We start from the raw sequence: 14089 nt of genomic DNA, 5'->3' as shown, positions 1-14089 counted from the left end.
ACTATTATGTAAAACATGGAATGGTCGATAAGACAGACAAAAAAGTTTGGATAGTGAACATGGCAGTACTTGGAGACAGTAGAAGAGAAGAGAAAGAACTGAAAAAGATAACAAAATATCAAGACCTACAAATAGAAATAGAATCACTATGGCAAAATAAACCAAAAGTAATACCAATAGCAATAGGTGCCTTGAGTGCAATCCTGAAACAGCTGGAGCACCATTTGAACATAATTGGCATTGACAAAATCACCATTAGTCAATTGCAAAAGGAAGTTTACTCAGAACAGCTTACATCCTGTGACAATATCTTTAACCCCATGAAACATTAACATATTCTATCTGAGGTCCTTGGGAAGGATTTGATTGGTTGATAAAAATGCCAACTCCAGTCTAAGCATCTGGCTGACCAACCATAATAATTCAATGTGTATACCACTCAACTCCCAACATCTCTGGGCAGTTCACAAAAAGCTATAAAAATTACAAAGCTATATATTTGTTATAGCTATAAAGAACCAGCAAAGAATGGCAAAATCAGGCAGCAACAAACACACACCTGCTCCTTGGAAGGAAACTACACCCATCCTAGCCAAAGGCCTGGGCAAACAACTAAATCTTCCAAAATGCCTTTAGGATGTAGGCTACCTAGATCTTGGGTGGATTTCATTCCACTCCTCCAACAGAGGTATGTGCTTCTGAGCTCCTGGTAGATAATATTGTTTAATTGAAGGAGCACAGAGCATGCCAATCCTGTCAGTTCAAAGTGGTGGGCAGATACTAAGGGAAACAGGCAGTCCTACAAGCAGTTGGATCCTATGCCATGTGGGGCTTTATACATAGTGACCATCATCTTAAATCACAATTGGAAGCAAACTGGCAATCAATGCCGCTCTCAGAGGAGAGGTAATGCATAGCTGTACTAGATTAACTGCTCACGTTGCCATATTCTGAACCAGTTGAACTTTCTTTGAGTCCTCAAAGACAATCCCATGTGGAACACATTGCAGTAATCAAGTTGGAAGATCACCAAGGCATGAATGACTGAAAAGCCTCCCAATTAGGAACTTCTCAGTTAGGAACGGCCACAAGTGGCACACTAGATAAAGTTATGCAAAGACCTTCTTGGCCACAGCTGCTATCTGCTTAGAAAGCAGGAGCTGTGGGTGCAGGAAGTCGCTAGATTGCATTCCAATCTTGAATGGGGAAGTGGTATTATATCCCTTAAAGATAATGCCACAATAGATATTGTGAAAGTTGGCACTTAATCAAATCATACTGCTAGCAATATATAAATCCAACACAGGAAAACCACAACTAAAATCACAGATATTTGGGCTTTGTTTCATTACTTTCTTTATGATGAAAATTTTACCATGAACACGATGTCTTATTAGGTAACATTTCTAACTGGTACTCCTGCCTTAAAATTCCAGTTATGACCGTTCAAACCCATTCTCAACAACATTCCATGAAGGCATCCAAAATATCCAAATGAACTAAATTACAATACATTAAGAGTCATTTTTCACTACCTTTCTCAGATGGGTGTCCACATACATTCTATTTACATATTGCATCAAGCTATAAGTTTGGTTTAGTATGGTATGTGAAAAACCCCATGGTTTTTTTTTAATGAAGTATGTTTATCATACTTTATCCTTTTTGTCACATTCTTTCTGATTTTATACATCTACACAATCCACATTGTCTTCACACAACCACACAGATTGTCCCCTAATGGATTTTAGAAATATTTAGAGTGCACTTCTAAAGTAGCCTGGACTAAGATGAACACATCCCATAGTGATGTTTTACTTCTGTTTACTGTTTTTTAATAGTAGTATTTTAAAATATTTGGGTTCTGCTATTCAATTATGACTTTGAAAACAAAATAAAACCACAGCATAATTTACAGTAGGTAACTCATTAATAAAAACAAAAATATCTGCATTTTTCAGCCTGATATCCCTCAAAAAGTGAGCAGGAAAGAGATAAAACCTCTGTGTGCACCCGATATGCGCTTCAGGTACTGAGAATTTACACCATGCTTCTGAAGCTTATGTAAATCCAGAGAGACTGATAACATCCTTGAGATATCTTCCTTATAGGCCATTTAGGGTTTTAAAAGGCAAATCAATAGACTGGGAAGGAAAAATAAAGAAAATCTGCTCAGTATCAGATCTCATTTGGAAAACTGTATATATAATCCATGCTTATATTAGAAAGAGAGCTTACTAGGCTAAAGCTTGCCTGAAGTCATTCTATAGTTTAATTGATCATCCTCAGAATTTGCATGAAAATCTAAACATTCAATTATCATGGGATTGAGTAAACTAGGAGCTGAAGGAAAGAAATTTTTAAAAGGCTCAAAATCATAGGTGCAGTAAAGGATTTGCATTCATTACTGTGGCTACAGCAATTTCTTAGATACATCTCTGACAGTGATGACCTTCAATTTAAATAGAATTAGCCAATTAACTTATGAAATACTTGCAGTTGAATTAATTACAACCTTCTTTGGGGCTGATTACAAGGATCCAGGAGAAATGTACTCATAGCAAGAACTAATAAAGACTCAAGGGACCCATTTATGAATCTTTCCCCATGTTGACCCTTAGATATCCTCTTCTTCCTGGAAAAATTCCTTCCAGATTTTTTCTTGTATACCATGATTTTTCTTGTGTGACGCCCTACACACCTTTCATGTGGTTTAAAAGGGTCTAATTATAATTATTACCACACTGGTAACTCCAATAATTATTTTAAACTGCAGATGTGTCGAAACCACAAATTACCCAGGGCTGCCTTAGCAGATAAAAGTTTGAGGCAGGGATCAACACCTAGTATTTCTGGCAAGCTCTCAGGGATGTTCTATTAATCTACTGCTTCAAGTAATGCCAGCTTCTGTGTCCAACCCTTACTTAAAATTTCCCACAATGCCTTAGATCTGTGTTTCTCAACCGTGGCAGCTTGAAGATGTGTGGCTGGGGAATTCTAGAAGTTGAAGTTCAGTCACACACTTAAGCTGCCAAATTTGAGAAACATTGTCTCAGAGCATTGTGGGGAATCATAATTGTAGCTATATTATCCAGGTAGAGCTGTTGTCTCTCCCTACTGAAGGAGATTGTAAGGAATACTGGAAGTCACTTTACTGAGGCTTTTGTCCTCTTTTAGCCTAAAGAGACTATGTAAGTCAGATGCAGCAGATCTGAATTGTGTGGAATAGAATTTAATATCCCAGGATTTATTTTAATTACTTTATATCCTTAGTTTTTTCCCCAATGTTTATTGTGATGAATTCAACTGTGGGTTATTTACTGATTATGCTGCCCTGAGTTATATTCCAACGCAACTATTTAAATTGAAGTAATAAAAATAATTTCTTTTTTTAAAAAAACAACTACAGCCGCAGTATTTGCTAGTGGTTTCCTATCCAACTATTAGTACTGTTTACTTTTTTTGGGATCAACCAGTTACAGATAACAACTCATTTCCAGATGCTAAAAAGTAATGATAAGCAACAGAATTCACAAAGCGTTTTAGATCCCTAGGCAACAACAGGATTGCAAATGCCACCCATGCATTTGACATCATCAAATAAAATAGGTGATGCAAGTATAATTTTCATGCTTGTATCACCTATGATGCAACTATGTAATGGCTGCTTATGTAATTTTTATTATTGTATGTGCATTATTATGTTGTCATTATTGCACTTTTGCCGATTTTAAAATCTGGCAAACTTCTTACAACTTCTGCCTGATATATACTAAGCAATGTCACATATTTAGAATTTAATATATATACAAGAACTCCAAGATAAAAATCACAAATGGAAGCACAAATCTGCCCATTATGAGAAATCTGCCCTTGAATAGAATCCGGAAGTTCCAGTTGGTGCAAAATGCAATGGCCCGCATGGTATTGTGTAGACTTCGGTGTAAACATGTATCATCTCTCCTGCGGGAGCTGCATTGGTTGCCAATTTGCTTCTGGGTACAATTCAAATTCCTGGTTGCCATCTTTAAAGCCATTCATGGTTTGGGACCAGATTATCTGAGGGACCGTCTCTTGCCGGTCACATCTACTTGACTCACTAAAGCGGGAAGGCAAGGAATGTTGTGGGTCCCATCCCCAAGGGAGATACATCTGGTCAGACCCAGAAGAAGGGCCTTCTCTGTGGTGGCTCCCTCTCTCTGGAACATAATTCCTCCAGAGATTAGAATGGCCCCCACTCTAACAGTCTTCTGGAAAGTGTTGAAGACCTGGTTCTCCCAGAAGACCTGGGAAGCCCAGAGCAGGATGGAGCCCATTAAATGGCTGGTGTGATGTGTTGTCATCAGGGTGAGGGTTGGGGGGCTATTATATTATATTATTAATTTATTTGATTATTTTCTTTGATTATTTTTATTTTTTTATATGATGTTTTATACCTCTGTAAGATTTCTTGAGTCACCATGTGCAAATAGGCAGTAATATAAAATTTCTAATAAATAAATAAAATTACATGTGACTAATTTAAAGTGATGCTTGCTTTTGAAATTGAAGCATAGAGAGACACCCTGTTGTTTTTCATTTATTGGTGAGTATTTCTACCATAATTGCAAATGTAAATTAGTAACACTTGTAAACCAGCATTACCATTGTTCTTGTTGCTACTTCACCAAGTAGGCTACAGTTTATCCCTCTCATTGCAACCCATCTGAGTTTCAGACATATATTCAGAGAGGGAAGAAGGGAATAAACACCTGTTTTACCTGAAAATTAAAGGGAAGAATAACTATAGATACAAGATCAGAAAAGAATTTCCTCAAAAATTAGGCTTATAATATAAACCAGTTTAATAACATTAGTTTACTAAACAAGCCGCAACTGATTAGATTGTCATTGCACTATGCCATAAACATGATTTAAAATAAGATTTGTTTCACCCACATTAAATAAAATCAAACAAATCCACTTTGGCTTAGCATGATGTGTGAATCCAACCCAAATGTAAGGAGTTGTATTAAATTCCCATAATGTGTCTTCTGCCAAGTCAATAGAACAATGAGAGAATGTATATACACCTTTAATGTATTAGGGCTTACCAACCCTAATAACTAGCTCTAATTAATAGGTAAAACTTAATACTTTTTCATATTGATTTTATCTTCCTGGCATTTTAATAGCACGTTTTACTTTTACAAGTAGAGCTATGCATCCACTTGTCTAAGTGGTACAGTACTGTAATTAGCCACACAGTGATTATATATCCAAAGAATGCAGTCATTCACGAGTGTCTATCACACATAGTTTCCTAGGAACTATGACATACCTAGGGCATACCTGCTTGCAAAGTCTTGTAATTCGACTTGCAAACCAGTTCAACCAGAAAAGTTGAAGATCGCTTAGTGACAACCAAGCAAAAGATTATTCACAGAACTAGAAGGCATCTTTGAAGAGGTGTTTTTCCCCCCCTCCCAACTTGAACTGAACGGCTCCATTACTGCCTGACATTTCTCCTGCTCACTCGCCCTCCATACATGAGGGAATCTATGGGAATCTCTCTAGGGCTTGCAAGGACTAACTCTTGGTAACCGTAAAAGGAGTTCATTCCAAACCTAGAGAATTAGGCTTCCCTGATGTCACTGTAGTAAGTTGGGGGGGGGGGTCACATCTTTTAGAACCCGAGTTGCATTGCGTGCATTTTGCGGGTCGTCCTGCCCAATTCGGCTGACTTCTTCTCCAACCGGCGGCATCATTTTGCCAGTCGGCAAGTGAACAGGAGAGGAGAGGAGAGAAACTGTGCTGGCCTATTCCTGCAAGTTTGAATACTTCGACAACCACTACCGTAGTAGCCGAAAGGCGTCTGGAACGGGCTTGCAGAGAAGCCTCAAGCTAGCAGCCTAAACCTGAGACTGCGGAATTCGAAAGGCTGCGCGAACAACTCGACTCCGAAGCTGCAGGAGAGCGCGGGGGCCTCCTGTCTCTTTAACTGTGTCGCCGAAGAAGGAGGCGGTAACGTTGCCACAGGAAGTGCCCCCTCCCGGAGCCGAGGAAGGGAATAGGCCCAAAGATGGCGGCAGTTGTAGCGGCTGAGCGGCTCCTGTCGGAAGGGGAAGGAGGCGCCATGGATTCGGCGCGGCTCTCCCCACCTCCGCTGCCACAGCCCCGCGGGGAAGCACCGTCCCTGGAGCAGCTCCCGCAGAGCAACACGCTGGTGGGGCTGCCCATTGTGGCCATCGAGAGCATCCTCGGCTTCCTTTCCTACGACGAGACCAGCCAGCTCCGCTTGGTGAGGGGCTGAGTTGCGGTGGGATCGAGGGGTGGGGGGAGGGTGCTCGCGAAGAGGAGGCGCTGGGTCTCGGCTGGGTGGGATTTGGGGACCCATGTGGGGGGGGGCTTTCTGTCTCCCACCTTCCCGACCCCTGTTGCGGGTCGCCAAGTATTTCCTCTTAGGCACAACCGAATCGAAGTGTAGCTCTTCCTTTCCCCTAAACTCCCAAGATTAGCTTCTTGGCTGTTTTTGTTTTAATTGGAAATGCCCTGGGGGGGTCAATACAAAGGATGGGTGGGGGGGAAAGGCCAGTGTGGCCGAAGTTGGAGTCGGAATGGATGACCTTTAGGGCCTCTTTCTTTGAAGCATTGCTTGGAATGAAAAGGTCTAGTTTACTTTTTAGGAGAAGGAATCCCCGGTTTGAGGATCCCATGATGGAACCCCTTTATGACGGAAAGGAATCCCTCGGGTTCTCCATCTTATTTGGGTTCCCCTAGCTCTGGCATCCATCCTCTTCTCCACCCACTTCTTATCTTTTGACTTGCTTTAAAATGCTCCTTCCTCAGGTCTTTACTACATAGCAGTTTCCACAACTGCTTCTTTCTCCCCGGATTAGATTTCCTCATGCAGAATTTATTTTCTTAGGCTATCTACAGGAAAGGTATGGGTAAATATACTGTATATTTGGGGCCTATAGGAGGATGATACTGATACTTTTTAAGCAATAAGCATATGCTTTACAACCATTAGAAACATGATAAAGACCCATACACTGAACTCCCATTAGTCCAGATGCAGAAAATGTATGGGATTAATGAAAAGGGAGAGAAATGTGTAGAAAAGTAGAAGTGTCTTTGTTGTATCTTTTAAGTATTTTGGTACCAGAATAAGAATTAAGATAAAATAAAAGGTGCTGGAATATAATTAAATGGGAACATAATCTAATAATCGTGTGTATAAAATTCTTGTTAAATTACTGTGCTTCATACAGTTTTATTACAAGGCATATTATATATGGCTTTAACATCAGTTATATTCCACCTTTATTATTTTTTATATTTATTGTTTTTATAAATAACTCAGGGCAACAAATAGTAGAAAGTAGCACTGCTGAAAATGATTGTAGTTTGTTCTTCCTGTAAATATTTTCTGAAAAAAAATTGAATCTGATTATAATTTAGGGTGGTCATAACAACTTTTAATACATATGGGGCTGCAACTTCCATCATCCTATAGAATGTGGCTGGGACTGATGGAGGTTATTGTCTAAAACTTGCAGGCTCTATATGGGAAAGACTCTAGAGACAGTTGCCTTATCTTTGTTTGCACCAACACATGCAGAAAGTACAGAGCATTTTTTCTTGATATTACTGTGGAGAATATAGTTTTGTTCTTACAACCAAAGGACCAATTAATCCTATGTGTAATAATGTTAAAAGTCAAATATGCAGACAGATCTGTGCCAACTTATCTGAGAATAGGGTTGCTTTACCTGGAAATGCATGAAAGATACTTCTATGTGGAGAATCATTTAGTTGAGTTTTAAAAATAAATTATTCTTGCTTTTGCTGCCAAGGCTATTCAGTATTTTGTGACAGTTTATTATTAACCACAGAATTTTGTCTGTTTTGTTAGAACAGTATGGCATGTTCTCAGTAGAATAAGGAATTAACCAGTGTTAGAGCTGAGAAAATTTATCCAATTATAAACTCCATTTCCACCTTGCAGTTTTCATTGTCTCTTACCTCTGCATCAAGCAGACTGCAGCTCTTTAAAAATAGACACATGTTTAGATATCTTAGGAACCTCACAAAATGTCTCCTTGTTACAACAATGGCTTATAAAAGAAAATGTGCAGTATTGCTTTTGTGCTGCATCCCTCTGATCAGTACTGAAATCCAAACTTATTGCAGCCCAGTCTTATGCATTTTTCTCTCAGAAACAAGTTTATTTATTGGGGTTTCTTTTCAAGTAATTAACTTTAGGATTGCAGACTTGATGTTATTAGAATTGATGTAGCTTGATCCTTACTTCGAAAAAACTGTCAAATTATTGTGTTCCATTGATCATTATGATATTTAAAATTAGGCTGTGTACACAAAGCATTATAAGGAAGTTAAATTGGGTCTCTAGGTGATTGTAAAATAACAAGTCAATCCTTTTGATTTGCCAAAGTAAGTATTTATGTATTGCAGACATCAAACAGATGTAGCTAAGCAACCAAACACACTCAACCTATTTTCATTGTACCTAGCAATTTGCATGAAAACTCTGGGTTAGTTTTTTTCCAACTTCTGTATCTGGAAGAGAAAGTACATAATAATACACAGTAATAATTTACCATGATAAATTAATGCAGTACAAGACACATAACATGTGAAATACATTTTCAGAGTAGACCATAATTTGATTGGCTGGAACTATAATTTTACTAAGCCTTACTGTGGTTTGCTTGGTTTTGGCTAAAATAATCTCTGAACTGAATCTTTGGTTTATAAATCATGATTTATGATTTAATATATAGTGTACAAACAGCTATTATAATGTAGCCAAAGCATGATTAAAATAATGGTTTAGTGGTATACTTGAACCTGGCTAATACCTTGACTAGAAGATATTGAGATAAATTATTTTGGAATCCTATCTTCTATCAAACTTTAAAACATATATTGCATAAAGATAAATTTTTATCTGTCTCTTTAAGAAAACAAATATTTTTAGATCCTCTCAAAAATTTATTTTCCCCCTTCTAACATTTGCTTTTTTAAATTTAACTGTTGATACACTGCTTAAATAAAAACTAAACATTGACTTTATATTATATTAAAACTATATACTGTAGCTGGTGTTTGAAGAACACTTGGCAGCCATGGACTAGCAAGTAGTCATGCAACTAAAAGAAGAGAAATCTAGTTTATTATGCAATTAATTAACCAATTTTATAAATATTTTCCAGCCTTCTAATAATATGCCTTTATAGTTTATAAACCATAGCACCAGTCTTGTTTTTTTTTCCAGCAAATCATGAATTGAGCAAATAATGTCTTACTATAATGAGGAGAATGTATTTTTGGTAATGCTTTGGTAATTGCAGTCTTTTGTTTTACTTTTAACAGTTTTTGCTGGGCTCCACTGACACATACATATAGCACATAATAAGTTATAACAACCTTTTATTTCTAAAGTTTTTAAAAAATCCCTGATATATATTTCCAAAAGTAAGCTGGAATAAAGCAGTTCTTGATATTATATATGATTCTTTAATTTAACCAAATGTCTAGGAGAGATTGGTTGCCTTAAATTGGTGTCCATGTATTTCTTTTAATTCTCCACGTAACATGGTCTGCTAAATATTGAAAAGAGGGGTCCTTGGTGCTTTCTGACCTTGGTTGTTTTCTTGCCAATGTTTCATTACTCAAACTAGATAGCATCATCAGTGGTAGAATGATATTGAAAGACAAAATATCCCATTTCTGGGGAAGCAATGGCCGACTAAGACGGCTTCACTGTTAACATAGGCAATAATCATGGTGGAAAGTGGAACCGGTGAAGGAAGCAGCTTCCCAAGTTCTTCTCTGGATGAAGGAGAGAGACTTGGAATCACTTGGGTGTCCTTGCAGATAGTCCCATAAAACACCGATCTCCAACAGATTTTAGAGCTCTGGGAGTTGGGAGGGACAGCAATGCCCAAGCCATTTTTTTTTTTAAATTTTTATTTTATTTTATTCGGCTTATATGCCGCCCTATCTCACAATGGACTCAGGGCGGCTCACAACAATAAAACACAAGCCACAATATAAAATAAAGACCAAAATCTAAAAAAATTTAAAATTAACCCTTAAAACCAATTAAAACCCCATCATCAGTCCAGGTCAAGGGATTTGAAAAGCCAAGTTTTTAATTCCGGGCGGAAGGTGTGAAGGTCAGGAGCTAATCGGAGCTCCAAGGGGAGTTGATTCCAGAGGGTGGGTGCACCGACCGAGAAGGCTCTACCCCTGGGGGCCGCCAGCCGCCACTGTCTAGCCGACGGCACCCTGAGTAGGCCCTCTCTATGGGCGCGAACCGGGCAATGGGATATCGTTGCTGGCTGTAAGTGGTCCGCCAAATATCCTGGTCCTAAGCCATGGTTTGGAGCCTTTCAAAAAGACAGTGAGTTTGCTCACTTCCCTTCTTAATCACTTTTATTGGAAGTAGCTTATAAATTGCTTTTTGGACATTAAGAATGTCCAGTTTTATTATACTGGGTGATTTTCCTCCAACCTGGAGTGAAAGGAAATTTAGGTAAGTTGAACCTTTAAACTTAAACCCCTTTTTAAACTTGGAAATAAGTTATAAAAGGGTGGTTTTGTAAAAAATTTAAATGGACTAGAGAGCCAGATTGACTGAAAACAAGTCTTTGAAAAAGTTATAAGAATATTTCCAGTAATTTATTTAAAATCTTATTAAAATATATGATGATTGAGTGTAAATTTAAGAAATCTTTTCCTGGGAAAAAGTTCTGGATAAGAGGAAGAGACTTTGAAGGCTGGTTACTAGAGGCAGCCAGAAATAATTAAAGATTATAATTAAAGGATAATTCCCATTAATAGAGAATGGAGAAATATATTTTAACTCTGGAAGAATTTAGGAAGATTTGGCAACAATGTACCCAGAACTTACTCTTTAGACTGTCTGACATAATAAAAAGGGGCTTAAAAGAAAAAAATAGAAGAGGATGTAACAAAATGAAGTTGTTTCGAAATAAATTTAAAATTGACAGGATACAAAAATGATATTGGCAAAGATATTAAGCAGGACCTACAAATGAAACTGGCTGACATTTTTTTTTTAATTGAAAAAGTTTTCAAATACAAATTTCCCCCCCTTTTTTCCCCTCCCCCTCCCCCTCCCTAACCCCCCCTCACCACCCATCCCCCCCCGTGACTTCTTCGTAACAAAAAACCTGATTCATAACAGATTACTTACTCCCTCCTCTAAATACTGACCTTTACTTACTAAAAATATTATCAATATTATAACATCCCCCTTTATCCATACATTTCAAGAAAGAAAGAAAAAAAAAAAAGACATTATACTATAACATTATAAAATAACTTCTAATTTAGCATAATAGTATTATAACTCCCAATTTGGCAATAATCTGCCCTTTTTTTTCTTCTCCCAAACTTATATCTATATATTATTACAACAAATCAAAACCACCTTCCGCTTTAAAACTATACAATAAAGCCTACTTTAACATTTAATCTTCTATATGTATTACTATAACATTTCAAAGCGGCCTTCCCCATAAAATCTAATTTAACATTTATTCCACTCTATCCATTTCCTCCACTCCCCTAAATATATCACTTAAAAATCCCTTTTCTTAAACTAATCAATCTGCAACCTAGCTTATTCACCCACTGTCCTGCAAAATTACCATACACAACAATTCTTAATATCTTTGATTCACTGCCCACGCTACTTAAAAATATATGTATATATATTCCATTATATCTAAATAAAAAAGAAAAGACAATGACTTTAAATTTATAGTCCATATAATATCTTCTTGAAAGTCTTTCCACTGGATTGTTAGGACCATCATCCATAATAGGGTAACATAGCTTGCTGATGCAACAGTTTATTCAAAATCTTCAATCATATCCGCCCCCATCAGTAGTAAATATCCTCTTATATGTATAAAAGTAAAAACAACCACCCGAGTGACATTATAATTATATTCCATATAGTAATAATTGTGGCTTTCATCAGGATTATTGATTCCCATCATCGTAGTGGGTAACAACCTGATCTTCTGCTTGCCCCCGCATAATTCTCTTGCCTTATGATTCAAGATAATTATAATATATTTATCAGCACAAAAAAGGAATTCCAAAGTGGATAATTCAAATCCATCAGTTTAAGGCTCTTTTCACATCCCAAGATTACGGCAATGCAGAGATCTGTCACTATCCTCAGGATAATATTGACCAATACGTCGCCTCCTCTATATTTTCACATACTCATTCATTTTTTAAAGTCACTGGCTTCACTGTTGCTTGATTTAGAAATTTCTATTTTGATGCAACCTATTTCTTTTTTTTCTTTTCTTTTTGTGGGTTTGATTTCGATCCTGGTTTCCTTTCTACAGATTGTGTATCAACTAATCGATTTTCATTCTGCTTTGTAGATTGGTCTTGTTGGTTTTGTTTTTGTGTCTCATGTTTCTTTTTTATCCCTTGTATATCCCCTAATTGGTTTCCATGCTTGTCCTTGACTTGATAAGTCATCACGTTAAAGTCAGATGCCACTTCTCTCAAATTTGTAGATAATTCAGCTGGGGTATCTGAAAAATCCAAAGGCAATTTATCTGGTACAGTCTCTGTAATTCGATATTTTCCCTTTATTTCCAGCTCCTTCTGCTTATCCTGTATTATACCTGAAGATGTTAAGTTCATTTTCAACCGATTTTGATAAAATTCTTCCGCTCTTTCAACAGTATTTAGCTGGTATCTTTCTCCTTGATATCTCAATATGATACCAACTGGGGCGTCCCACCTAAATGGGATATTTCTCTTTTTTAACTCAGCCACCAGAAAACCAAATTTCTTCCTTTCCGTTAATATCTTAGGTGGGAGTTCTTTGTAAATCCAAATCTTTCTTCCATATAATTGCAAATTAGAATTGAAGGAATTTTGCACAATATTATTCCTAATTTCTTTATCTGTAAAATAAATCACCACATCTCTAGGCAGTTGCCTTTGCTTAGCAATCCAGGAATTTATTCTGTAAACTCTGTCAATCCTACAAAACACGTCCTCAGGTTGAACCTTTAAAATCCCAGCTAGAATTTCAGAAGATATTTTCCTTAAATCATCTCTGTTATTTTCCTGCAAACCTCTCAGTCTTATCGCATATTCTGTAAAATTATATTGTACCATTAGAACTTCTCTTTCAATCCTCTGTTGCAGATTTTCTACGTTACCAGACTTTTGATCAGCCTCCATTTTAGGTTTTTCTTCTGAGCTATTATCCTGAGTGTTTATCAAATCATTTTCAATTTTTTGGATTCTATTGTCCAATTTATCTTGAGTTTCTTCCATTTTAGACTCTAGTAAATTAATATTTGTATCCAACTGTATCATAAATTCTGAAAAACCATTAACCACTTTTAAAATTTTTCGCTCCAAAAAATCAAACTTAGATTTCACCATTTCTTTAATTTCCTGCTTAAATTTTTCAAGATGCTGATTCACAATCTCATCCCTTCTTTCAATCTCCTCCAAGAGAAATTCTATTATATTGAAATCAGGTTTCTGAGACTGGAGAGTTAAAACTTGTTCCTTTAAATTGTTAGTGGGGGAATCCCCCCCCCACTACTTGTTTGTCTGACTTTATAAGTCTCAGTGCCATGTTTCCACCCAGGCAAGCTTTGTTAAAAGAAAAAAAAAAACAAGAAAAAAGACTTCTTTCCAATCAAGAACAATGTCAAGTCTCCGGGGAGAAAAAAGAGAGAAAAAAACACAGGAGCGAAGTTTTGTCTGCAAATGTAGCCAGTGGTGTTTATTCCGCTACATTGTAATAATAGAAAACGGAAGGACTTTCCCTTTCAGCCTCTTCTCCAGCCGCGGCAGACGCCATTTTAAAAAGCTTTTTTTTCCCCCTTTCCTTTCCTCTTCTCTCTTAAGTAGTTTTTTTGAAAAATAAGTAAAATACTTGCGATTCAGTATTACAGGTCCAGCTCACATTTTCTTTGAATAATCTGTTAAATTCGCAGGCTTGCTCTTGACGCCTGGCTCTGCATTAGCAGAGGTCTCCCAAAGCCCGGAGCAGCGGCTGGGG

At 37.1% G+C, this 14089-nt stretch overlaps 1 protein-coding gene across 1 annotated transcript in view; it reads left to right on the top strand.

The window, feature by feature from the left end:
- The first annotated feature begins 5375 nt into the window (after window positions 1-5375).
- Window positions 5376-14089, top strand: part of FBXO28 (F-box protein 28) — a 38964-nt gene continuing 30250 nt past the window's right edge. Inside the window, exon 1 of the mRNA XM_034427906.3 lies at window positions 5376-6280. Coding sequence (XP_034283797.1) covers window positions 6062-6280 — 219 coding nt within the window. The 5' untranslated portion in view covers window positions 5376-6061. The remainder of the gene's footprint in view (window positions 6281-14089) is intronic.

This window comes from Pantherophis guttatus, chromosome 1 (genome assembly GCF_059756535.1).
Source record: "Pantherophis guttatus breed Tessera chromosome 1, ASM5975653v1, whole genome shotgun sequence".
Taxonomy (NCBI): domain Eukaryota; kingdom Metazoa; phylum Chordata; class Lepidosauria; order Squamata; family Colubridae; genus Pantherophis; species Pantherophis guttatus.
This window is presented reverse-complemented; position numbering and strand designations above follow the sequence as displayed.